Source organism: Hippocampus bargibanti, linkage group LG10 (genome assembly GCF_051943395.1).
Source record: "Hippocampus bargibanti isolate YZ-2025 linkage group LG10, ASM5194339v1, whole genome shotgun sequence".
Lineage (NCBI taxonomy): Eukaryota > Metazoa > Chordata > Actinopteri > Syngnathiformes > Syngnathidae > Hippocampus > Hippocampus bargibanti.
In genome coordinates, this window is record NC_142743.1 from 15,761,834 (window position 1) to 15,788,687 (window position 26,854).

Consider the following 26,854-nt stretch of genomic DNA (forward strand, 5'->3'; position numbering starts at 1 on the left):
TACCATTACAATAAGTTCGACAAGACATATAGAAAATAAGCAAATTGATAACGTACCGTATGCACCTTATTAATCCAAAGTAGATAAACTTTTCACGTGGCTTTAGACTGTCGTTCTCTATCGAGTATTACTCTCATTCTGGTTTAGCGATTACTCTGGTACTGTACATCGAAACACATGACACGGAAGGGGAAGTGATAATGACAAAATATTATAAAGTACTGAAGATGATTTTAACAAAAACACAAAGGTTCGCATTGAAACGTTAAACACCTTTACAGAACAACAAGACCAAATAAATTATATTTTTGTTGTCATGGCAACCAATGACAATATACCCGCCAGTTACAACAAACGTTGCAATTACATTAAAAATTAAAACATATAAAATATTTTTAATTAAAACGAATAAAGGGAACCCGTTAAACACGACACACAAAGACACCAATTTTTAATATACGGTATTCTTTTTTTTATTTCGACAATAAAAATGTCACGAGTTAAAGTGCAACAAAGTGGTGAATGATCATGTCGATTAATTACTTTATTTAGGCTGTACGTCCAACTAAAATATAGATATCTAATATTGAATCGTTCCAATAAATAACCATACGGTATGCAGTTTTCAATTTCACATTTCAATTAACAATGCCATCATGACTATCCGCTCTACAGTGATGACATTTCAGTGACTGTATTCCCATTGTGTTTTGTTGTTGAATTTTCTCAGACAACCCAACAATGACAAATTATGAGGTGACAACCTGAAGAGTCCCAGTCTTTGCTCCCGACTTTGAACAAAGCATGGTTGCATAAAAACAATTTCAAAGCAAGGCATTTTGGGCCCATGTTGGATTCAATTATCATCACAGCACATTTCCAAATCAGTTCAATAAGTCTCTTCGGAGGGATGTCAATTGGGGACACACCCACCTCAGCATTTCCCCATCATCTTCAACAGGAGCTGCAGAAATAAGAGTCATACCTTTAAATACGCTAGTTTTACTGAATTTCAAACACTTTTCTCTGAGTATTTTTTGTGGATTAAATAGTCTTAGGTAGTTGTTCTAAAATAGGGGAATTTATGATTTTGAACCTTAATGGTAAATACACTTTACTACCTTTGTCAGGTGATAATCTTCATCGACCAGCTGCTCTATGATACTGAAGTGGTCGGTGTTCGACACATCCTCCAAGGTCACATTCAGCCCGCTTGCCTTGAGAGTCTTTAAGAGACAACATTAAAAAGTACTTGTCACAGAGAAGTCAAGAAACATGAGAAATTCTCAATTTATAATCGTCACATTATTAATTACAATACTGGTAGCCTGGCCTAAATAAAAAAACAGCTTATGAATGGGACTCATTTGGGAAACAGGCAACTGATGATAACACCAACACCAGACATGAACAATGAATTACGGAACACAGACATTGTAGTAATCCTCTGACTGCTTGCGAAACTCCGGTGAGTCCTTCTCAGCGATGGCCACAACAATTTGGCAGCTGGAGCAGGAGAGTTTGACCTGAGGGATCAACTTGCTGGGGCTGTTTCTTATGGCCACCTCCCTGTCATCATTTAAACAATAAAAACATTAACAACAACAACAATAATAATAATAATAATAATAATAATAATAATAATAATAATAATAATAATAATAATAAACACATATCTTGTTGGAAGGCGTTAATAATGATTCTAAATTAGGCAGATTGCATGCTATCATTTGCTTTTGCAGAAAATCATTATCAAAGCTGCTGCATAAAATATATTTATTGTATTGCATATCTATCAATAATAGCAAACATTTAAATTAGTATCAATCTTTTTTTTTATTCTTTGCAGTTGCTGAAGGAAGACTGCATAATGCACTTGTCAATCACAGTTTACAGTCAAGACTATTAGCCATTCAATTAGCCAACCCCCAGACTGTAAGTGGCCATTGTATAGTAGTTTACCTGTACATCAATTTTCTATTGTGGATGACCTCGCTAAGGTCATGAGTTTCACCCATGATGGTCTCTCAAACTGAGTGACCTCCTCCTGTAGTGAAGTCATCAATAAACACTAGCGATTGGGTACCAATAGCTTACATTCCATAACAGTACTTCAACAGTGTTTACACATGGTGCGGTATGATAACAAATAACGACATGTCAAATATACAAATTGAAACAAACCAAAATGAACAATTATCCAAACAAAAGAGCACTCACAATTATGGCAGCTCTGCTTGATACCTTGCACATTGTTTCAGTTGTCTCTAAGAGGTACCATTTACATGAAGGAATTAGATTAAATTAGCCTTTATTAGTGTCCGCCATACTTATTAGTCATGTCTTGTTTATGATTATACTAGTGCAGCGTGCTCTACCGAAGACAAATTCCTTGTGTGTTCTACATACTTGGCCAGTAATGATTCTGATGTTTTGAGAGAAGGGCTAGAGACCCTCATGTCACAGTGGAAGGCGGCCAACGACATACTTACTCTGTCATCTTCAATGGCTCGTTGACATAAGTAGACAAGATGGGCAACAGGTCATAGATACCACTGACAAGAAAAACACCTCAGGAAAAATACAGACGTGAACATTTCAGTCAGTGTCCTACATTACAGGCACAAGAGCTCAATACACTGCTAACCTTTGATTTGAGGCACAATGCTATATTGTGACCAATCCGTGGAAAGAACCATTGCAGCCAGGTGAGCACCGGCAGAGTGGCCACACAGGTACAGCCCGCTATTTGGAGACACATCATGTGATGAGAAGTGTCACATGGTGGTTTTGAAGATAACTGTCAACAACGCTAAACGTGAAGGCTACCTGATATGAGAATACTGTTGGACGACAGACACAACGCTCCTGCGCACCTGAGAAACCATCAGGTCCATAGTACCTAAAGAGGCCATGTCTGATTTAAAGCCTTTACTCAAGTGTTTTTGCTCGTACAAATCAAGTGACTCGCGGCTGATTTGGCTGTTAACAGTCACATTACATGTGAAACAACCTGCGTGTCAGCACTGACGGCCAAATTTCTTGTAAATAAGGCCACTATTGAAATAAATGTAATTATATTATCCCATATTTACTCTTAGTGAAACCTTTCTTCCAAAGTGCAACTTCACAAATACCTCATTTACAACGGAGGAGGTTGAAAGTGGGAAACTTGTCCGACCGGGTGAGCTTGACCTGTTCCCATTCTGGTTTCAAGATAACATCATTTTGTTAAGCTAATGGCTTCGGATGAAAGTGACCGATACTTGTGAGAAGATAACATCAACCCAAGGGCACCATGAGAGGGACATCCCAAGTTGTGTTCGCAGACTACCGACCTCCAGCAAGAAGCATCTGACCTCTCAGCAATGAACTGTGTGTTGTCATTCAAAATGTCTTCAACTGAAACTGTTGTGAAATCAGAATCAGAATCAGAATCATCTTCATTGCCAAGTATGTAGAACACACAAGGAATTTGTTTCCGGTAGAAATGTGAAAATACTCAACCACATTCATCAGAAGATTGTGTATCAGGGACATCCTTCCAATAAATGCAAGGAGACAAAAGTAGTCTCTTCAGAGTTACCTTAGAACCTGTAACAGTTTACATGGCAGATGTGCTCTGAGATTGTGAACAGAGACATGTTTTAGCGAACTAGAAAGACAACCATGCTTGCCTCCTGAGTCTTCCTGTTCATGATGTATTCATAGCATCAGATTACCAGCAGAAACATAACAGGCACAAGCATTAAGAGTGAGCCGTGTATTCTGTTTCATTCATCCGTGTTTATTCTTCTCACCACTGATTTAAACCTCTGCATAACCAGCAGTTGCAAATTTCTTTGGCAATCAATACACTTTATACCATGTTTGAAAACATCTAGTGTCTATGCTTTTGCTGGCGTTCAAACTCATAGTAGGAGTTTTTTTTTGTTGGTTATTTGTGCTGTTTGCAAGGTGTGTGTATGTGTGTGGACATCATTAATCAGTGTACTGTATTTCGATGTAGTCAATGTTACATTGACAGCTGGGCTGGTGTGGCGCTCTGGCATACAGAGGAGCTACCCGGTGGGCTTAGGGGCCGATGCGGTGATATTTAATGACTATTTTCCTCCATTTACCCCCATACGCTTCTACCTCCTTCTACCTACTGTAGAAGCAGAGCAAAACTCCCAACACAGACACAGGCAACGGCACAACCAAATCCACAAGAAATAGTTAGTTTGTTTCCTTATGAACGTGGGGTGGCACTTCCAAACACACTTCCTGTACTGGTCACATGATTTGTTCAAGCAATACAAGTGTAACAGGCAATAAGGTAGCAAGATGCATGCCTTTTTGTATGTATAGAGGCATGAGGCATATCTAAAGCCTCTACCACTTGGGAGCAGGAATTGTGTCACTTAAGTCAGTGTAATGTACAGACATGGACAACCGTTGGAAATGGACTTTACCTCTGGGGGCGATGTCGTAGCCAACTGCCACCACTACTACACCTTTATTCATGAGTGGGACTGCCATGAATCCTGACTCCTCCTTACTGTCAAAGATGAATCCATCAGCATGAAAATAGTACTAATACAAAAACGATCCATCCATTTTTAGGTAGCAATTGATCTTATGGGGCCGATTTTTGAGAAAACAAAACAAACAAACAAACAAACAAACAAAAAACATTTATAGTCCATTCATAGCTTTGAACTATTTCGAATCTGAAGGTAAGATTCAGTTAACGAACATGCATTTTTAAAATCTCAGAAGTCGGCGTATTCACATTTATTATAGTTCATCAAAACCAATGTCATAATTAAAACGAACATTGAAAGAGCATTTTCACTAGCAAAATAAAACAACAATAACACACAACATGTAACTAAAAAAACTAACTGTAATTAAATCTTATGTTAATGTATCTAATCAGAACTACAGCTAGAATATCCTTTGTTTTTCATCTTTTGTCAATTATTGTCATTCTTGACCATTGGGGTTTATTTTAAGTCTATTGATTTAGATATTGTTGTATGTCTGTACAGAAGAAGAAAGGTTAAACAGTCATTTGATAATTAGAGTTTATTTTATTATGTAACACTAAATGCTATTTTCTAAAATGAATACTAAAACTAAAAAAATGAATTGAAGCTTAAAAAAATAAGTGTACATACCTGCTCTAAAACCAAGTAAAAACAAACTTTATTCAAAAAGCTAAAATAAAAAAGCTGAAATGAAAAATTATAAACGATAATATTGGCCTGCAAAAAAAAAAAAAAACAAGCACAGAGACAGCATGCATATGGAAATGAGATTTGAACCCGAGAGTTCTCAATTGTGAGGCAGGTGTGCAGTCTAAAAACAAACAACAACAAAAAAACACATTTTGATGAGGAAGCTATCAAACCTGAGAAACTGCCAGTATCCTCCATGAAGGTAAATCACAAGCGGTACATCTGAAAAACAGTAGAATATCATCAGTTCTCAATGGACACGACGTTGGAGAGACGTGATAGCTGCATACAGTACCAAGAGAGCTGGTGGTGGGTATGTAGGCATCAAGTTTTTCGCCTTCACCTTCTCCATAGGGCACATTGAGTAAAGTTTGTGCCAGACTGCGTGCGTGGTCTGTACCTGCATGTCAAAAAACACGCCAAGGCCCCATTATGCATACCCGACTTGAATAAATAAGTGAGTCCCAAACACCGTGCCATGTGAAATTATCAAATTTCAACAACCGGTACTTATTCACAAATAACAGAACCCCCTATGCAAAAATGTACAATGGTGTATAGAGTGCACGCACTTAATGTTCAAATTTTAAATTATCTTGCAAGTTCAAACACGCAAAGAAGTTGTGAGCCCTCGTATTGTACTTTCAATAACACACATAGCAGGAGACAAACACCTGCCAATGATGCCTGGCACTGGCAGGCGTCACTCATTGATGATGAAACATCCGTCACTCGCGAATATATTGTCTTTTTTAGGACGACTATTGCCAACAAATGGTCAAAACGAGCACAGTGTTTCCCACGGTTTTAAAATGAATTATTTTGCCCCTTTCTTCCATGGATCGATGGTGACAACTTGAACGGGGCTTCAGCGTACACTTGAGTACATATCTACTTGATAGTATTGACATTAAATGTCGGCGTTAAAAGCAATAGCGACCGACCTTCCTTTAAAGCCTTGACGTGGGCCTTGATCACGTCGTCTGCCGCCATTCTGTGAGACCATCGGCTGGGTGAATACTGTTTCTCGAGCTCCTAGATACGCAGACAGGCAGTGATTCAGGACGATGAAAAGCCGAACCAAGCCGCCGGTGCGTCAGCCATCATTGAGCCGAGTAATACGGTAAACAAAGTAAACAGCGCCCTCCTCTGATTTAGTGTGACCATCCGTCATGTTAGTTAGGCAATCTTAATATGTCATTGCGAGTTACGTACTGGTTGATTCCCTGCGTTCCCTAAGATAGGAGGGCAACCAGTTCAGTGTACTTCGCCTACTGCCCGAAAACGGCTAGGATAAACCCGCAGCACTCGTGAGGAGGTGCAGATTAGAATATGCATGGCCAAGTACAATTAAATAATTATTCTTACGTCTTTATTCATGGCAGTCCAGGATATCATTTTGTATGTTTTAAGGCACCCCTCTCGTAACTCTCGATAGATGACCAAGGTAACTGTGAACACCAGTGGGGAGAACTGTTTGGGACTTTGACCCTTGACTCACCCCTGACAGTCAGATCTGAAACCTCAAATGTACTCTCGAACAGTGGTCCCCAACCTTTTTTTGTGCCACGGACCGGTTTAATGTCAGACAATATTTTCATCGACCGGCTGATAAATACAACAAAATAAAATGATACGACAGGAATGGAAACTGTTTTTTAATTTCTTTTAAATATAATAATAAACGTGAATCCATTGTGTATTCTTGAACTGTTTCCGGTTACACTACCTCACGCACGAGGTGCCGGCACTCGTTTCTAGGAAGATACGACCACGGAACGGTTTGAACGACAACTGGACTACAGCCGTAAAGGGTGGAAGATAAACCAGAATTTTTCCCGCGCAGGCGTGCCGGGTTAGTGTGAACTTCAAACGGAATAAAAATTGACAGTGGCACGTTTCAGACACAATTGGCTTAAAACAACAACGTGACATTCAGAGCCACTGCCATTGGCGATTGTCATTTCCGGTCTAGAACTGGCGGTAGCGGATATACTCATAGGCGCGCTCGTTCAAATTCTTGTTTAAGAGCGGGTATTACGCGTGGCTTGCGTGCATCTACTAAAAATCTTTTACAGTTAGTTTTTTTGTATACTCCCAGAAGAAATGGACTGTGTGGATTATCCTAGAGTTTTTCCAAACTCTCCGAGGAAAGCCCAGGGACAAATCCAGGTTTGTCATTGCTGCAAAGGCTTTATTTTCATCAAAACTTAGTATTTTATGTCAGCTTCGTACATATTTTTTCCAGCCATACATTTGCACGTAACTTATGCAACTTCATTGCTAAATGTGTCCGTGCAAATGTTTCCCACAGGTCATATTTGGACCGATGTTTTCAGGCAAAAGGTGATCTTTTGCAATATTTCTTTGTTTGAGTTGCTCGTACTGTCCTACTTCATTTCATCAACCTGTGTACGTTTTCAAAATTGTGTTAGGCAATAACTTTTTAAATCAATCCTGCCAATTCACGTATCGGGCACGTCGTTCAATTCATTTCTCTCCCGCGCTGTGTCTCTCCACCTCCAAAAATACCACACTGGCGTAATGACCAACATTAGTGTTTACTTAAAAAGTAAAACTATGTATGCTCTTACATTAATACTCGTTATTCATCAATTTGTGCATGTGATAATCTTGGGCAATCAGTCATAACGGGCTTCCAAGGTAAAAAAAAATACAATGTGGCCAGCGACAAGAACTGGTTTAATCTCTTGTAATATGTTTGATTTTATTGCATGTAATTTGTACATTATTTTTAGTATATTAATAGTTTTGATTCCGCTTGTGGCACTTTGAGAATCACTGGACTAGGCATGTGTGTTGCATCATGTGTTACAATGATTTTTTTTCTGGGAAATTTGCATTAATAGACTTTTCTTTTAACAGCACAGAATTGATGCGGAGGGTGCGGCGTTTCCAAATAGCCCAGTACAACTGTTTGGTGATCAAATATGCCAAAGATACACGTTACTCAGACAAAGGCATGGCCACACATGATAAGTAAGCAATCTGCTATTTATAATTTTTTTGTGTTTACAAAATAGTTGTCCATATACAAATTACCAGTCAGTTTTTATATTTACAGCATCAGCTTTATGGTTCTGCTTTTTTTGCCATTTTCATCTATGACAATTGGACCAAGATGATATCAAATTGCCTTTTGTGTATTTTATCGCTAAATATATTTTTACTTGACAATTACACACGTTTGGCTTGGTTGAGGGGAGTTAAGATCATGCAAATATTTCATTTGACCTTTTACTTCCCTTAGAAATACAATGGAAGCAGTATCTGCAAACTGTTTAAGAGATGTGCAGTCATTGGCACTCCAAGGCAGTGTCATTGGAATTGATGAAGGGCAGTTTGTAAGTACCTGTATATATTTCCTTTCATTAAAATGTTGGATTGTTAGCAGTAGTAAATAGTAAAGGATGAAAGAAAAAAAGTGATTATTTTCCTTGCAATGTTATATTTTAGTAGGGCAGGGTGTGATCACTTGGAAGTGCCGCCCGAGAGTGCTGGAATCTTGACCGGTGGTGGAAGAGAATCTTTTTGTGTGGAGGGGGCTATGTTGAAATTATTCAATATTCAATTCTATTAGGGGTAGAAAAATCCTAGGTTCTTCAACTTTTTAGAGGTATGGAACCCAACCAGTTAATATGTACATTCACCGAACACTCGGGATAAAAAATAAATATATGTATTTTACACATTCAAGATAGTGATACCTCAGTTTACGAACCCCTTGGCTTACGAACTTGTCGGTTTACGAACGTTACATTTATGAAAATTTTACCTTGGCATACAAACTTTTTTCTTACACGGAGCTGCCTCAATGAGTGATGTGTCGTTCGCGAACGAGCCCATTCATCTAACAACAAAATGGCAGCCGACTGTTTTTGTCCTCTATTCCCCGCCCCCAGTCTTCGGTTAAAGCCACGTGATTGGTCAAGAACGCAGCAGTGAGGTGGGGTAGTTTAAACATTAAAGAGACAGGGAGACGACAGTGAGAGTTTCAACTTTAATAGTTCAAAGGCAGAGTGTAGACTGCAAGGTTAAAATATCCCATCAATCAGGCTCCACAAACAACCCGCACAAGCACCTGTACATTTGATGCAAAAAGCTATCAACCCAGCTAAACAGAACAGAATTGATGAGGAACTAGATGAAATTATCACAGAGAAAGCACCAACAGGGGATCATTCCTCAAGATGGTGAAAGAAGAAGGCTACGTTCCTCATCAAGTGTTTAATGCTGATGAAACCGGCCACTCCAGTCCATCAAGCCATCAACGACCATCACAAAGGTAAATAAAACAAAGTGGAAATTTGTTTTATGGGGACCTGGGAACGGATTATTCTCATTTTAATGGTTTCCTATGGGTAATTATTTTTTGGGATACACACTTTGTCTGGGAACCAGTTAATTTCGTAAGCCACTGTATATGTATTTTACACATTCAAGATATTTCAAAAAGTTTAGTGCAATATATTCTTGGAACAAACATACAATATCTTACCCACTTGTGGATGGACTGGTGTGTGGATTCCCACTTCATCAACCAACTTTTTTATTTTTTGGGGTCTTATCGCCGCAGTTCCCTGACATAGTGGAGTTTTGTGAAGAGATGGCCAATTTGGGCAAAACTGTTATCGTTGCTGCCTTGGATGGGACCTTCCAGAGAATGGTGAGGGTTTTTTTTTTTCCCTGGCAAATGAACATTGTCCAGTGATGGAGCCGGAATGTGTTTTGACGCATTAAACTGTCAAGATGAATGGAAACTTTTTGCAGTATCCTCAGTGTTCCTCACAATGAAATTTCACTTCTCTGTCATAATTATTCCTCGTTTCAGTCAAATGTTAACTACTCTTGTGCATTTTCGTAGCCATTCGGAAACATCCTGAACCTTGTCCCATTGGCGGAAAGTGTGGTGAAGCTGCACGCCGTCTGCATGCAGTGTTACAAAGAAGCGGCATACACAAAGAGGATTGGAGCGGAGAAAGAGGTCAGCATACACCCAAGGAAACAAGTTAGCAAGGTTTATTTTGTATTTCCCAGTCACGTTCCTTGTGCTACACAGGTGGAAGTGATCGGCGGCGCTGACAAATACCAGGCCGTCTGTCGAAAGTGTTACGGACATCTGATGGCGACCAAAGAGAACCGACCTGCCCGCAGGGATGAAACTCCTCAAAACACACTTCGTGGAATAGTTGTAGACTCTGGAATTCCCAGGAAGCTTTTCTCTTCCCTCGCCCTCTGAAAACTCAAGTGGCAAATTTTGAAATGTAAATGTATGTTTAAAGCAAACACAGTATCTGTTACATGTTATAAGTGATTGCTATCAAGTACTGTAGATATAAAGTTCGTTTTTATATGCGCCTTGGCCAGTTTTTGTGACGAGCTAAGGTGCGTGAGGAGATCTTCCTGTAAAAGCCAAGAACATATCTTTAGACATAACTTTTTCAAATCCACGGTTAGATATAAATATTCCTATCAAATTAATTCATAGACTTTCTCTATAATGTAATATAATTTATATGAACTTTGTCAGCAGTTTCGGGAATCATTTAAGACAGATGCTACAGTATGGTGTCAATTATCTAAGTGTTTAAAGGACACCCAACGTCGCTTTTTTGTTTCTTAACTGACATCAGAAAAATGTTTTATAGCATCTAAAATACTCAAAAGACGTTGTATGATATTTTTATTCAAATGATAAAAAAAAAACAATAAAAATGACTTAGTGTCCAAAATCTGCAAAAAATTGAGCTGCGAATTGGGCATTTTCAGAAAGTCCCACCCCCAGTTTGTGACATCACGCCAAGACGTCTTGCATTGCTGTAGAATCAAAACAATGGCTTCAGATTCAGAGAATATGCTTTCTTGTTATACATCCAGTTATGAATATGATTCAAATAGTTCTGAAGAGGAAAGCATACATGTTTGCAATTGATTAAAGAAGTCCTTCTGTGTCATTTTGAGGCATCTGGACTGCAATGTAGCGTTCCAGAAAAGAGGCAGAAAATGGCGACCAAGCTCCCTGTGAGGAATTAATCAGCCCGTTTCCACATGCTAAATTCCTTATATGGAGCTTGGTCGCTCTCTTCTGGCTCTTTTTGGTACAACATGACGTTTTCAGACCAAACAAGCACAGCAAAATGCATTGACGTGATGGAAGGACTGCTACAATGTGTCCTTTTTTTCAGTCAGGGGTGTTCCTTCAGTGACGTCACGTACGGACTCGTCACCAACTCAAAAAGAAGACTTCCGGAATATTCAGCGCGAGTCTTAAAACGTAAAATATAGCTATATGCGGTGGAATCTTTGTAAAATACGCTCAGTAGAAGTCATTTGACAAATTATGGACACAACTTGTCCGGAGACGTCGGTTGTCCTTTAAATGTTGTGATGTCATCACCTTACAATCTATTTCTGTTTTTTTTGCTTTTCTTGGGGCCCCAAAGTGCCAAATCGTGAGTGCTTTCATGTTTGTTATTGAGATAACCCATAAAAGTATCAATGAGATTTATCTCCCAAGTTAATTATTCGGCGAAACGTAGATCTGGGGAGGTGTCACCTTAACAAAGTGTATTTGCAAGAGGCACAAATTGAAGAGTACACACTTCCTCCGTGACAGTATGACCATTTCAAGTGTACAGCAGTTTGACTTGGTGTCAAAATAAGTTAATTGGAAGGGTAGGCAAATGTATTTTGCCCCAAAAGAAGCACTTTTTGTAAATGTGTCACTGTTCAGTGGGAGCGCCATTAACTATTCCCACCCACCTTCATGGTTGTAATTTTTACTGCAAACTGACAGGGCACCTGAATTAAATGTCCTAATTGGGTCTCTTTGGACAGATTTTAATTTTTGTGGCAAAAGGTGAAGCATTAAAAAATATAACTAAAACTTTCAAAAACGTTTTAGGATACAACTGATTAAACTGCACCATCTCAACACAAAATAAACATTTGTACTGAAATTGCCATTTCTACTTTTACTCCATGTGATACCTCACAAATCATTTGCAGCCCATAAAGACAATTCAATTTATGGGAGATGAAAAGAAATTGTAGCACCAAGAAATCTACAAACGTAAGAGATGCAGTGTTGATCTTATCAACTGTGATTGGCAGTTTCAGTGACTCTAAAATCCTGGGTCCATTCCATTTGCCTATCAGCCTGCTTGAGGTAAGTGTTGTGTCATAGCGCGAAGGGCAGCTGATCCAAAGATCACATCTCATGTCAGCGTGCGGTCCGATGTGAAGATCTGATCACAGCAGAGAGCTTTGACCCCTTGCTGTAATAGTCCGCTTCGTCCCCTCTTCTATTCACTTGCATGCAGTTCTGTAGCTTTGGGTTTGACAGTTAGCCAAGTGCTAAATCCAATCAGAAGCCATATCATCAATGGAGACGTGTGTTGAACATGCTGAATCTGCTCTTAACGAACTGACCAGACTGCTGCTTTCTCAGTAATTAGGTGGCAGATAGCCGGGTGTAGGCTGCAAGTTTGGGGTGAAGGTGGGTTGCTGACTCAAGTCAGGATAGGCGCTATAGGTGGTGGGGGCATACGGCGTGGGATTATAGGAGGAGGGGGCGTAGGTCGGAGGGTAAGGCGTGTGTTCATCAGCAGGATGCTCGGTATAGGTCGGAACCGCGATGTCGTCACCACCGCTACGTAAATGACTAAAGGCAAAGTAGGTCAGAATTCCCTGCATAATAAAACACAATGAGGAATTGGGGTCAATATGAGACTGAGGGGGGGGGGGGGGCATTATTTGCTATCAACTTATTTCAACACTGAATTGGTTCATCGTGTTTAAATATAACACAATAATCATTAGCATTGAGTGTGAAAAAAAGAAGGGGAGGATTGGCAGGGGGGTAGCCTGTCAGCGATTACAAATGAAAAGACTAACACATGATTTCTTGTTTGTGGGTGTTGAGTTTTGGAATGGGGAAAAAATGTTGCCTTGCTCACCCAGGTAGCGATGGAGAAGAATGAAAAGGCCACTGTTGCACGGGCAGCATCCTGGGGGATTCCGCTAACGTCGTGTGTGCGACTCCATTGGCTGGCCAGCAAACAGAAGCACACAAACCACAGAAAGGTCCATGTCCCTAAGGAGGAGAACACATAGATGCAGTCACTGCAAGAGAAGATGACACCACTCGTTTGTCAAGAAAAAAAAGAGAAACGCCAAAATCAAGTTTGTTTCAAAGGAGTCGAAAAGGTTTCTTCAGCCGTCATCTGTACTTCTTTGAAGGTGTCGGACGTTTCGCTTCTTATCCAAGATGCTTCTTCAGCGAACTAAAGTCTTACTGGTAGTATCGGCCCTATATATATAGGGCCGATACTCGATGTTGATTTAAAGGTTTCTTCAGCCGTCATCTGTCCTTCTTTGAAGGTGTCGGACGTTTCGCTTCTTATCCAATGCTTCTTCAGTGAACCAAAGTCTTACTGGTAGTATAAGCCCTATAGTCTCACAGTGGATGCGTTTACAGTTAGTTAACATTTAAGAGCAGTTAGTTTTACAAAGTTTTGGCTACATTTAGTTACATTCCGACATAAATAAATGAGTTTGATACCCGTTTTAAATAACAGTCCGATTTCTCAAAAAAAAACTGTCATATAGAGGTTGACAAAAAAAAATGTTATCGACATACAGGTAACATAAGAAATTCTGCCAATAGAAACGGAAAGAAAAGGACAGACTCACAAATTTTACCCACCACTGGTAAAAACAGTGGAAGATGCATTCCATTGTGCAATTATTGTAAACGACCACAAGGTTACCAGTTGCACGTCTTTGTTTCCGGAAAGAATGCTTAACAAACACCTCATGTCCAGCTGATGAATTGAACGAGAATCTGTGAGGTCATCCTTGCCCTCCCTCCGCTCTGCTCACTCAGCACCATTTGTTGCTGATAGCAACAATGAATAATACGGGTTGTAATGCAAGGATAACAGTGAGTGGTTTGTCTCGCGTCATGGAACACTGAGGCTGTCTGTATGGGACGTGGTGTCAAGGAAGTAGCAGGCCGGTCGGTAAATCGGCAAAAAGAAACGATAATTATTGGTTTCTATCATCTCAGGAAGTGTGGGTGTTTATCTCAGGTTATGTTTACGTGAAAAGGTAATTGGTAGTACATTTGTTTGACTTTTATCGTACGATATGACGGAAGCATTAACTTTTTAATCTTGAAATCATCTTCAGTTGCTAAATAACTACTCGAAAAGAAGCTCTAATCAATGCTGCTAATGTATAATAAGGTAGCCTAAGCCAGTGCTAGCAGCTAGCTACTAGGCCACTAGTTTATCTGGCTGGCTATCTAGTAGTTATATAGCTAGCTGGCTATCTATTAGCTAGCTATCTTTCTATCTATTTGAGTTACTTCTGGAGAGAGAGAATGCTGGCGCGTGTGGCTGCCGCTTCTCACCCAAAGAAAAACTCAAAAGTGACCTTGAGTTTTGAAAGGCGATAAATGAAATTTATTATTATCTCCTGATATTGTCATAACTTTTGTATTCAGGCAAAATGTGGATAGAACAAAAATACAGTATCCTATTTTTAGTCATGACCATGGACTGATACATACGTATGGTGCAATGAGCAACCAATGTGACATCAAATTAACTCTACCAAAAACAAAACAAAGGAAACATGATAGATGTGCCATTCTCACCGGAGAATCCCAGGTCTGCCATGACAGCGTATTTCCTTTGCTGTGCGTTGCTCATAAAAGGCAAGTAAACATCCAAAAGCAGAAAGCCCACACAGGCTAGGAAAGCAATCACGCCAATGCCGACGGCGTAGTGACATGCCGAGTCATTTTGGTTGAAGATGCACTTTGGCTCAGCACTGTAGACCGGGTTGATGTAGCCCTCTGTGGTGATGCAGGCGAAGACCACAATGGCAAAGAGCTGCAGTGAGACAAGGAAATAAGACAAGTTAGAAAATACATTGAAGGAAGAGGCATATAGATTGATTCCCTACAACCAAACAAGACAAACCTGACTTAGTTACTACATGATGCATGTTTGTAATATTTACCCAATGACTACATTCTATTTTCATCTACAAGTAAACTAAATGTATGACCCTACTGTTAAGTCACCCTTGGATGGGAGCGAAACAAAAATGCACAATGATGCTACAATTCATGTATAATTTTGAGGAAAATGTCAGTGTTTGAAATCACGTCTGTCCGGAGGCCCGGGGAGTACAACTTTTACGTCGAGCGTACACCTTTCAAAACGTCTCGGCCCAGGTGGCCGACAACTTCTAAGATTTTTTTCAAATCAAACGTTTGTTTTATTCAATAAAGCAAAAGCTACAAGCAAACCGCGACAAGCCACTTGGACTCCTCTTTCTAAGCGCCTTTCAAAACTTTCAAGTACACTTTACACTCACGGTATAGTCCGAAGCACAAAACAGGATTCTGAAATGAAAATTTGCATACTCAGCATGGCAGCCAATCAGAAGCCTGTTTCGTGCTTCGGACTATCCCGTGACCGTAAAGTGTACTTGAGAGTTTTGAAAGGCGCTTAGAAAGAGGAGTCCTCGTGGCTTTAAGCAGACAAGGCAACACAAACATTGCATTGTGTACCATGACGACAAACGACAACCGGAGCAAAATCTTCAGCAAGGGATATTTACCTTGAATCAAGCAATGGACCATTTGTTGTAGGTATACTTCCTGAATTAAAAAAATCGTTTATACTTCGCAACAATGTTTCTTTGTTTTTTTTTTGCGATTAGTCGACTTATTCTGTTTCAAGTTGTGAAAAATGGGGCAGGCAACTTTATGGCTGGGCAGGCAACTTTTCAGAGTTGTCTGTCCTGATGTCCGCTAACTTTTTGTCATGAGTTTCAGACACTGAAAATATTAATGTACGAGTGATGCACTCAACTTTGGTGATGCATTCAACTTTTTATTCTTGACATTTTCTAACTACAGTCCACCGAATTTCGTGTGAGGGCCTCATGCACAGTATAGCAGCTAAACCATTCTGCGATTAACTTTCTGTTGAACTGGTCCCTGGGGCCGTCCCGTGGTTTGTTGTCATCCAGAGTCGCAAATCACCTCATCATGTGACCTAGTTCTGAATCTTGATGGCAACCTTGTGACCGCAGTGATACCAGCAGTTCCCTCATCATGCTCATAATGAGGTCTCGGAGCAGGACAGAGAGAGGCTTTTGAGCTGGCTCGGAGGAGGAGACAAAAGTTTCAGATGAGCAGTGGGGTGGGAATTTTGTAGGTGGAATGTTAAAAAAAAGGCAACGCTATTCTAGATTATTGAATTGAAGCTAATTACAGTAAAGTCTCGTTATATCGATATTCTCGGCAGTCTGAAAAAATATCGATATAACCGGACTATAGATATATCCGATCCTGCGGCATGTAAATTTTCTCCTTGCGTTCATAGAAATAGTATCGTAATAAGCAGTACTATCGATATAACCGATATCGATATAATGAGACTTTACTGTACATGTTGAATGACAACTTTTTCACCATTGCTCAACCATAAAAGAAGGTAAATGTTATCTTGTCTTAGGAGTGCCACAACTTCTGAGTTTTGAGCCATCCACAGGCACAGTCTATTTTACTTTTACTTTGTGTTCTGAGCCAAAATTTGTGCACGCGATACCCACCGCACGAGTGACATGGGGTGAGCTCTCTTGCCTTTGTTTACAGGATCTGCATGTCATTGCTGGTCACAATTGGAAGATAGAAGCTGAAAGGAGGGGCAAAAAAAACTCAGATCCTTTGAGTTATTGCCATGACAATTACCAAAAATTGGGCGGAAATGCGAGGCACTTTGTTCACCTCATTACTGCAGTCTTCTCTTCTATCTTCTATTCTTCCATTTTCGACACAGCTTGCCCTCTGTAGGCTCAACGACAACTACACCCTATCCCGGTGACTTGAGCGGGAAGTAAAGTACACTGAAAGTACACTAGTCAACCACCGATGTCCACCAATGCCAGCAAACTGGCATGCAGCTCCAGTCATCCAGACGTTTCACCAATTCAGATGTGGAACATGATAGACATGAAACACCTGACGTGGGATTTGGACAGACCTTGCTAACAGGACTTCACAATGCATTTGGGCCTTCCGGTTCAATCTGGCATCTTCCTTCACTGTTGTAGCCAGCGGCTGTCAGCTTTGTGGAAAGCCGAGACGACTTTTCTTCGAGGATCACTGGGACACGCACGCTCCTCCACCATCATTTGGTAAAGACCCAGACAGGTGAATTATCATCATTTGTTGCTAAAAATGTGAGATGAACTCTCGATACTGTTGCAGCTCTACTCAGAGGACACAATTCAAAACTGTATGACACATCATCGAATTATATGGAAAAATGTACACGCATACCGAAGAAAAACCCCAGATTGTAAAAGAAGTAAACTCCATCCATCCCTTTTCTCATCCGCTTTATCCACACAAGTGTCGCGGAACATGCGGGAACCCATCCCAGCAGTCTTTGAGCAGTAGGCCTGGGACACCCTGAACTGTCGCATGCCAAGATTATATTCTCGCGAATTTAACGTTCGTAAGGCGAAAGGTTCGTTAGCTAAAGCGTTCGTAAGCTGAGGTATCACTGAGTCTTGGTTCATGAAACAAACAGATGCAGTCACAAGTGGGTTATGGGATGTGTAGGCTGAGCAAACACTTGTTCTACTGCAATAAGTTGATAACTCACTGAAAGTCAATGTTTTCTGTGTGTGTGTGTGTGTGTGTGTGTGTGTGTGTGTGTGTGTGTGTGTGTGTGTGTGTGTGTGTGTGTGTGTGTGTGTGTGTGTGTGTGTGTGTGTGTGTGTGTGTGTGTGTGTGTGAATGAGATGAGACATAAACTGGAAGGGTAATTTAGCCAGGCAGAGGTATCATCTTACCTGCAAGAAATCTCCTGTTTACAAGTGATACACACGAACACACACACACACACACACACCCCACTGAAAGTATCCCAATGCACACAAATACACATGTATACCCGCAGCAGCTCCAATAAGCACATGCTGTCCTCACCCACCACGGGTAACGTTTTAAACTTGTCTGTAAAATTCACTACAGAGAGCAAGGCATAGGACAGATGGCATTGGAATGAAGGTTCCCTGAATAGTTCAAACATTAATCCTACAACCTGCTTAATCACATCAGTCGGGGTAAAGACAGCATGCATTATTTGGCTTGCAGGGTTATGGTTAATTCGGGACTTTCTATAATAGGACACAGACCGCAGAGTAACAAATAAAAAGAGTGAGAGAAAATAAGAAAAAGAAAAAAATGATCAGCAATGTGACACTTCTAGAACCTTTCTCGGGATGTCGGCCGAATGTATTTAATTTTACTTATTCACACCAAATACCTAAACTGTGCACAATATCCACCAGTTGGGCTGTGTGGCTTCTTATCACTATCACCTGTGTGTTCAACATAACAGGCCCAAATTTCTGACTGAGTGAGAAAACTATTTTGAGTCTGATTCAAAGGACTTTTAATGATTCTGGTTTGCGCAATTCATTTCCTGGTTCAAATGTGCATTCAGCTTCAACAACAAAAATGATGCACCTCTCAAGCCATTTGTAAGAAATATAAAGCTGAAAAAATAATCATGACATAAAAGCAAGACAACACAGGTGAGCTTTCTTCAGCGGTGCATGGGAATGCCAGTCGGGTGTCATCAGGACAAATTCTTTGGAGGGAACATATTTATTTGGGTGAATCACCTTTTGACTTTTTAGTCAGCTTTTTCCCCAATGAGACTCTTTCTTTGCTTGAGTCCAATTATCTGAAGCACACTTTAACAATGTCATTTTAACAGGGTTCGTCTTAGACTGACAAATCACTAACCAACAGATAAAAACAAAACAAAAAGGCTTCAAAAAGAGAATAATTGGCAAGTTACATAATATAGGATAAAATAGGGGAGTATGTTGTGATGAGATCATCATTTTATCAGTATGTATACCTTTTACTGATATTTGCGTTAGATTTTTCTCTTGCAAAACATGTGAGGGTAGCAGACAAGAATACTTTGTTACTCTACCCTTTTCACCTGTTAGATGTTTATTTTGAATTTGTTTTCCGTGAAAATATTTTACTCTTACTCCCTACATTTTGCAACAGATTTGAATGATCTCTCTTTTTCAAAATAGGCCCATTACCATTTTCAACTGCTGCGGATGAGAGCAAAGTGGGAAACAACATAACGGCAACAGCATATATTGTTCTTCATCCACTCAATTATTTAAAGGGGAACCCAACCCCATTCTTTACAACATATTCATTCGATGCAATATCACGAGCAAATGCAGCATTTTTATTAATATCGTGTTTGTAGGTTATGAGTTCATCTCAAAACCCCCTGTTTTTCACCTTTGGGTGACCATTTTGCCATGCTATCGACTGAAAATGACATCACAGTAGCTCAGAGCCAAGCTAACAACCAATCATGGCTCACCTGAGCTGCAATATTGACCAGAATGCCATGTTTAGATGAGTTGATTTAATAGGTTTTTTTTGCTCTTGATGTTAGAAAATGTATTTTTTGGTCATGCTCGGCAAACACCCAATTTTTTACAGTCTCAGACTAAAAACTGAGATTCCGAAGGACTTGCAATTAGAGTTTTTCCGGATTCAATGTGCTGCCATCATCTGTTCAGTGGGAATCTCAACTACTTTAGATCAGTCCAACTACTTCCAAAAACATCAACCTTATTTATATTTATATTATAGTAAGTATTTATATCTTTGCTGTGATATGATACAACGAACAACCAATAGTCTTTCACAATCGTAAATAGAAACTTTGCAATCACAAATGGCATGGCCCTTTGCAAAAACGCGACTGAGCGTGATGGGCGAAAATTGCATGGTGAGGGAAAAATACAAGAATTTGAATGTCTTAAATAGTGGCCCTGTAAAATTTTCAGTCTGTAAAATCTCACTCTGAGACGAGTCTGGGCCTAAAAATCAAAATGGGAACAGATGTGAGATGAGCAGTTTAAAGGGTCTTTGGCAAATCTTACCAAAGTGTTCTCATACTCAAGTAGCTCTACTATTACTTTTTCAATTATCGTTTGCATTTTTCATTATCCAATGCAAAAAAACGCTATCAAATTTGTGTATATATGCTATAAAAACAGAAAAGTGGAGCCAGTGTTATTTGTCTGGTTACTTCTTTTCCTCACGGCTTTTCCCCTCAGGTTACTTGCACATCTCAAATATTTTTGGACGTTTAAAAGTGCAGCGGTCGAATGAATTAATCATTTTCAAGCACGTATCTGCACGTGTACTTTTAATTACAAACCGAGTACCCGTAAAATGGTTGCTTTTGAAACATTTCAACGTAACATACTCAAGAATTACACAATGCTCCAATTGAATCAGTTGACAGAGTCGTACAACAAAGTACCCCAACACGCAATGACGACCTTATCATGTTACCTCACTCTGTTTCATTTAAAAGCAACAGTTTATTTTACGTGTGCACGCATGCTGTCTGTCACCCGACAGCTGCATTTGCAACTTGACGCCTCTGAGGACGCTTCCTCGCGCTTTATTCCGAGTTGAACTACCTCGTAAAAACACACACCCTGGCAACTCCACAGGCTGCACCTGTTCGGCTCTTATTCTCCTCCTCCTTTTGTCAACCTTTGGACCTTACATACACCCCCCCCCCCCCTTAAGACACAAATCCAAGTACTCACCCAGCTCAGTAACCGCACAATGGTTTGCGGTTGCCGGACAAACTTTATAACGTCTAAGCTTCCCCCGGGGAGCGAAAACCCGTACGCAGTCGTGGCTCCGGTCTCCTCCATGTCTGTCCCCTTTGAGGAACGATCCCCCCCTTCAGTCGCGAGCCAAGGCAGGGAGACTCGTCCGAAGTCTTGAGGTCGACAAGCAAATACCGCCTCCTGCATTCCACCCCGCTGCCTGATTTGACACCGTCAAGAGGAGTTGAGCTGCAGTCACAAGGGGTGGAGATTTGTCCATACCGGTGCCCTGAAGGCAGGGAGCGCGTGACGTCTTGCCTCTCGATCGTCCACTCTATTGATTGTCGTTTCACGTCTCCACACGGGTAATACACTTATGTTTATAATGATAATAATAATAATAAATTTCATTTCTAAGCGCCTTTCAAAACTCTCAGGGTCACTTTACAGTCACAGGATAAGGTTTTCTACGGGTGAGCATGCGCCCGCGTTCACTCAACCCGGAAGTAACTCAATTAGATAGAAAGCTAGCTAACTAGCTAATAGATTGCCAATAGATAGATAGCTAGATAGCCAAATACCCATATAGCTAATAGATAGTGAAGGAAATAAATACATTTAGTTGTAACATTCAAACCTAACAATAGCTAGCCAGCCAGCAATGTAGCTAATAGATAGCAAATAGCTAGCTAGCTAGGTAGCTAATAGATAGCCAGCCAGATAATTGAAAAGACTTACAATTGATTGATCTAACTGCAGCTGCATTTAAAGTACAGTCCTTGAAATGTGCTTTGAGAAGTGAAAAATAAGAATAGAATTTTGTTGTCAACTATACTAAAGGGGCGGCCTGGTATCCAGTGGTTAGCGTGGAGACCTCACAGTGCACAAGTCTTGGGTTCAACCCCCTGCATGTTGGTTTCCGCCCACATTCAAAAACATGCATGGTAGGCTGATTGAACACTCCAAATTGACTTTAGGTGTGAGTGTGAGCACAAATGGTTGTTTGTCTCTGTTTGCGCTGTGATTGGGGGCAACCGGTTCAAGATGTCCCCCACTAACGGCCCCCAGACAACTGGGATACATAACACTATACCATAACACTAGTGAGGATAAAGCAGTTAAGAAATGAATGGATGGAGATATTACGCAGTGATTCCTCGTGTCTTTGAGGTTGTTTGAGGCCTCTCTCGGTCGTGAGGTTTTCATTTCCGACCATAACTTCATCTGCTGACAGTTTACTTTTCTATTTAGTTGGTTTTCATACTATTTTTCTTCCTTCAGAGTCATATCAGTCAAATAAACGTCATATTTTTGAGGAAATTCGTTTTACAAAATGAGGACCATACCCTCATCACCCCCAGACAATCTAGGTTCCTCATCATGGGTGTGTTGGAAATGCACTCCAGTGCACTCAGATCATTTGGAAATGAATGAGGTTGTTCAAATGTGCTCTTTGGATTTTCAATGCTCCAAGAACACAAGTACTGGACGGCAATTGGTCAGGCAGTTCATGCATAAGCTTACATGAGTTGTTTGCAATTTTTATTCAGAACATGTAGTTTCCTAAAAAATAATTACATTAAAAATCTACAATACAACATTGCATACTAAAATACTATTCCAGTTTTAAAAGGTGTAGGAAAAAATAGTGAGATTTTTGCAGTTGCAAACATGTCACAAATGCATCTCACTCATGAGCACATTTCGATGTTTTTCATGCAATATATTAGAGTAATGATCATACCATATGAACTCTGCTTTGTCACATGCGGTAATGTGGAGAACTAATTATGTGTATTTGATGCTGCCTATGCTAGTCTGTGCGACTGCGACATTACAATTTCCATTTCTTTCCCATTTCTACATTCATGGTAATGTCCTAAGGAGACAGGGAGACAACAAATGGCCGGCCTGTGTTGGCTTACTAGCAGCTACTACCCTCATGAACAGAACATCTCTGATTCTGTGTTGCCGTCACATCGACATATTTGTGGGAACAACTTGTTACTGTTAAGAGTTTGTAGGACACCAACAAAATATTTTTGTTTGTCATGATTAGAATTTACCCCATGGCTCCATCAGGGTTTATGGGTGGATCAGAAGCTTATGGGTGCCAGAGTACGTCCGATATGGGGCACTAGGTCGGCAGGGGGGTGTTGGCGACTTCATATTTGACTACAAAGAAGGCTTGACATATGATTTTGCTCCAATGAGACAAGCTTGAGCTACACTAAAATCCGGATCCTTTTGATGCTGAAGCACACTTTCTCTTGAGCTAACACTTTGAGGGAAAAACAGCAGTTAGATCTTTCAGCACTTATCAGCTGGTTCATCCAAATACATCTCATCATCTTCAGAAGTGTGTGATACCTGAAAACAAACAGACATTTGTTAACTCAATAGGACACCTGCTTTGTTCGGGTGAACCCTTTGGAATTACTTCCTCTGGTTTTATAGTTGATTTGGTCAGAAATTGTGACGTGATCTCCATCCGAGTCACTACAAACAGAGTATTGTGAAATTAACATCACAGAAAAACTGACATAATGTATATTGACATTTTCCCAGACCACTACATTTAATTATCATAGTGTAGGGTGGCAAAAGTGAGTCAACCTATAACAACTGTGTGAGCCTCCTTTTACAGAAATAACCTCAAACAAATGTTTTCTCTAGTTGCTGCTCAGACCTGCACAACTCAGACCACTCCTCCGAAACATTTCAGTACATCAATATTCTTGGGATGTTTGGTGTGAATCACACTTTTGAGATCATGCTTCAGAATCTCAATCACATTGAGATTAAGACTCTGATTGGGACACTCCAGAAGCAATTTGGTTCTTAATTTACTGCTGTGCTTTGTGTTGTTTTTCCTGTTAGATTTCATCTGGCCTTAAATTCTCTGACAAAATATCTTGATAAATGTGGGTATTCATTTTTTCCTCCTGTGATGATAACAAGGTTTCCAGGCCCTAAATGAGAAAAACAGCTCCAAAGCACGGTGTCACCAATTACTCGAGAGAGTAGCAATAGTGCCAAACGTTCTCAATTAACAATCTCTTTTACCATGGATTGCTGAACAAGGTTTTTGGAAATACCTTTGGAAGTTGCCATTTTTTGGTGGTTTTAAGAAAGTAAATTGATGCAAAGCACAATAATTGGGAACTGAGCAACCAGTTGACATTTTTGGTTTTACAAAAGTTCATTGCAATTGGGCATATTGGGCAATGCTGCACAACAATAAGAAGCACAAAGCTAGTGATTTTTATTTTATTTTGTTATTATTCATATGTTTTAATAGGACAGCTTTAACAAAACCTCCAACCTTGTTACATTGATACAGTTTGGTAGCAGACTAATGACTCATTTCACTTTTTGAAGAAAGCACTAGCTGATGTGTACATATACTTTTCACACCCTAGAATAAGATTTTTCATATGGTGAATGAAATAAAATGACATTTGGGTAATTCCAAAGGGTTCACATTTCATACTTATCAGTGCATTTGCTCCTACCCAATCTAAATCACATCTGGCTGACCTTACGACATCACTGTCCTCATAGTACTCTGACATTGCCTGCAAGCATAGATTTAGGGAGCAGCTTTAGCATATACAGTACATGACATGTCCATTTCATCAGCCTCTATGAGCATGCACACATAGACAAAGATGCAGAAATACTGTATGACAAACCAGATCATCCTCAGGTGCAGCAAATGTCTCTGTCTCCTGGCTCACCCTGCGAGGTAAATAAGTAAATGAAACAAATAAAAACTAAACTTTAAACCTTCAGATGATTGGGTACCATTTGTTATTTCTTTTAGTGTTTAAACTCTAGGATGACTGCATGTTTTATTCAGAATTGAGAGAGGTTCTGGAGAAGACATCCCAATATGTGCTAGATTAAAGTTACATGTGCTATAAATACATTTTGGCTGGACAACAATTTTGATTAAAGAAAAAAAAACTCACAGCGACTCCTCTCTACTCTTTGTTCTCCCTGAAAGAAGAATTAAAATCATTACGCCTACTCTGGAATTCCAACATATTTGACTAATCGCGGACTTACTAAAAAACAATCCAATGAAACAACAACCAGAGACCAAAACAACCAACAAAGTGAAACATCCAAAGACGACAGCCACCACAGACACAGGAAGACGATTGAGCACTAGGACGACAAGAAGAAAACAAAAAGAGAGATCAAAAACATTCAATTCGATCCAACCAGGAAGAGAACTGGAATGACATTACCGTTTTTGTCTATGTATTGCTTTTTGCTGCTGATGACAGTGGTATTGTCAAAGCCGTCCGACACTTCACAATGGTATGTCCCTGCACTGCTCCTCCCGACAGACAACAGGAGGATGGACCGGTCCGGTGGCTGATTGACGATGTGGTAAAAGCTTCCTCGACCTTGGAGAAGAGTTTGGTTGAGGAACCACTGGTACCGTGGATGAGATCCTTTTGTTGCCTTGCAGTAGAACTTCAGGCTAATGACAGCATAATTTTGTCCAATGTCGTAGTCGTAGTGCATCATCACTGGCCCACCGACCCTCACTGTTGAGAATAGACAATAACAGGGGTCCATCGCGCACTATTTGGCAGCACCTTGCAAAAGAAACCTACCAACTTGTAGGATCAACTGCCGACTGTGTGCAACCTGATAGACATTATTGGCCTGACACTGGAGCCATCACATATGTTTGTCTAAAACTAATGGAACCTTGTGGTTGACTTTTCTCTCTTCAAACTGTTGTATTGAAAGCCAATTCAGTTATGTTGTATAGTGAAAAGATGATGGGCAGCGTCCCTCTGGTTGACTGGCAGGTGACCAGAGCAAAATAGTTGCAATTATCCTTCATCGCATTGAAAGAAATATCAGAGTCGGATACCGTGTCTGATGGAAGATATGGAACTAGGGTTTCTTAAAGAACAATTCAATGAAATCCAGTTCCAATTCCTAGAACGTGCGGCATTTTATAATGCAGTGTAATGAAGGCCGCTAACAAAAATGGGATTCAGACCCAGAAAAGCTAAACAAACGCCTCTGCAGGAAAAGCAAAGTAACAATAGGATAACGAAAAGCAATGGTGGGCTGTGGATGGCTGGATGAAAGAAAGTCATATCTGGTGATATTTGGTGAATTTACATTGGGCAAGATGATGCTGAAACATTTGTTTGATGCCATTCCAATGTCATTTTTAATACGGGACTGCATGCCAGGTAAAAGCAGACAGCTTTCATTTTCTCTGTACTGCACAAGTTCACATTGACATTTTGGACACCAATTGATAACACATATGTTCAAAGATGGCAAAATATTTTTTCAAAATGACCAGATCTACTCCCTTGATTTCTTTTCGTGTTTTTTGAAACCAGAAAGTTACCAAGTGAAATAACTTTAATTTTGTGTTCTGGCGTGACCAGCTTTTTTTCCTCTCCAAATTTAAACAACTAATGAATTTTGTCCAACTCTGGTAATCCCATAATTTTTGAAACGAGCTGTACTAAAACAGATAATCCAATGCATCCACATTTGTGATGAAGTGCTCACTTACCGCCTTCCTTGCTGCAGTGGCATGACCCTAAGGACAAGAACAGTTAAAAACTATCAGACACAAGTCTGAGTGCTATTGTGGAATTATTCTACCCACCTACAAACAAGCTCACAAGAAAGTATCGAAACATTCTTGAAGAAAATATTGAGGAAAATCTTGATTATGCTGCATTGTAATACAGATGCCGTGTGGCGTGAGTTTTGAGAGCTTTCCAAGAACACACAAACACACACACACATACGTACTTCATCAACATGTGCAAATAACTGATAGCATGGTACACCTCCCTCCCACAGCCACCCCTTCAGTCACACTAGAGCATGACCCACTCTTCTATGAG

The 26,854-nt window shown here is 40.1% G+C and overlaps 4 protein-coding genes across 11 annotated transcripts; 1 reads left to right on the forward strand and 3 right to left on the reverse strand.

Moving 5' to 3' along the window:
- Nucleotides 1-210: 210 nt before the first annotated feature.
- Nucleotides 211-6,645, reverse strand: afmid (arylformamidase). Its single transcript, XM_089006813.1, has 11 exons — nt 6,591-6,645; nt 6,167-6,257; nt 5,518-5,622; nt 5,396-5,444; nt 4,455-4,540; nt 2,830-2,902; nt 2,648-2,745; nt 2,493-2,571; nt 1,434-1,569; nt 1,122-1,226; nt 211-964 (listed from the first exon to the last, which is right to left on the reverse strand). Exons 1-11 carry the CDS (start codon nt 6,618-6,620, stop codon nt 935-937), a joined length of 882 nt encoding a protein of 293 aa, XP_088862939.1. The 5' UTR covers nt 6,621-6,645; the 3' UTR covers nt 211-934.
- Nucleotides 6,646-7,200: 555 nt separating this feature from the next.
- Nucleotides 7,201-10,600, forward strand: tk1 (thymidine kinase 1, soluble). 2 transcript variants are annotated; one of them, XM_089006816.1, is made up of 7 exons: nt 7,201-7,394; nt 7,537-7,568; nt 8,109-8,222; nt 8,494-8,587; nt 9,820-9,909; nt 10,108-10,227; nt 10,303-10,600. In XM_089006816.1, the coding sequence occupies exons 1-7, from the start codon at nt 7,329-7,331 to the stop codon at nt 10,480-10,482; spliced, it is 696 nt and encodes a 231-aa protein (XP_088862942.1). In that variant the 5' UTR covers nt 7,201-7,328; the 3' UTR covers nt 10,483-10,600. The 2 variants fall into 2 exon arrangements, with proteins under 2 accessions (XP_088862942.1, XP_088862941.1); XM_089006815.1 differs by having other exon boundaries at nt 7,202-7,394; nt 10,108-10,600.
- A 313-nt stretch (nt 10,601-10,913) lies between these two features.
- Nucleotides 10,914-21,179, reverse strand: syngr2b (synaptogyrin 2b). Its single transcript, XM_089006814.1, has 4 exons — nt 20,946-21,179; nt 14,905-15,142; nt 13,202-13,338; nt 10,914-12,932 (listed from the first exon to the last, which is right to left on the reverse strand). The coding sequence occupies exons 1-4, from the start codon at nt 21,156-21,158 to the stop codon at nt 12,690-12,692; spliced, it is 831 nt and encodes a 276-aa protein (XP_088862940.1). The 5' UTR covers nt 21,159-21,179; the 3' UTR covers nt 10,914-12,689.
- Nucleotides 21,180-22,476: 1,297 nt separating this feature from the next.
- LOC148892647 (uncharacterized) lies at nt 22,477-26,785 on the reverse strand. 7 transcript variants are annotated; one of them, XM_089006428.1, is made up of 8 exons: nt 26,611-26,785; nt 26,515-26,541; nt 25,208-25,513; nt 25,023-25,124; nt 24,926-24,953; nt 24,647-24,692; nt 24,492-24,529; nt 22,477-23,321 (listed from the first exon to the last, which is right to left on the reverse strand). In XM_089006428.1, exons 1-8 carry the CDS (start codon nt 26,642-26,644, stop codon nt 23,177-23,179), a joined length of 726 nt encoding a protein of 241 aa, XP_088862554.1. In that variant the 5' UTR covers nt 26,645-26,785; the 3' UTR covers nt 22,477-23,176. The 7 variants fall into 7 exon arrangements, with proteins under 7 accessions (XP_088862554.1, XP_088862555.1, XP_088862556.1 ...); XM_089006429.1 differs by having other exon boundaries at nt 24,467-24,529; XM_089006430.1 differs by having other exon boundaries at nt 24,926-25,124; nt 25,208-25,369.
- Between the last annotated feature and the right edge of the window lie 69 nt (nt 26,786-26,854).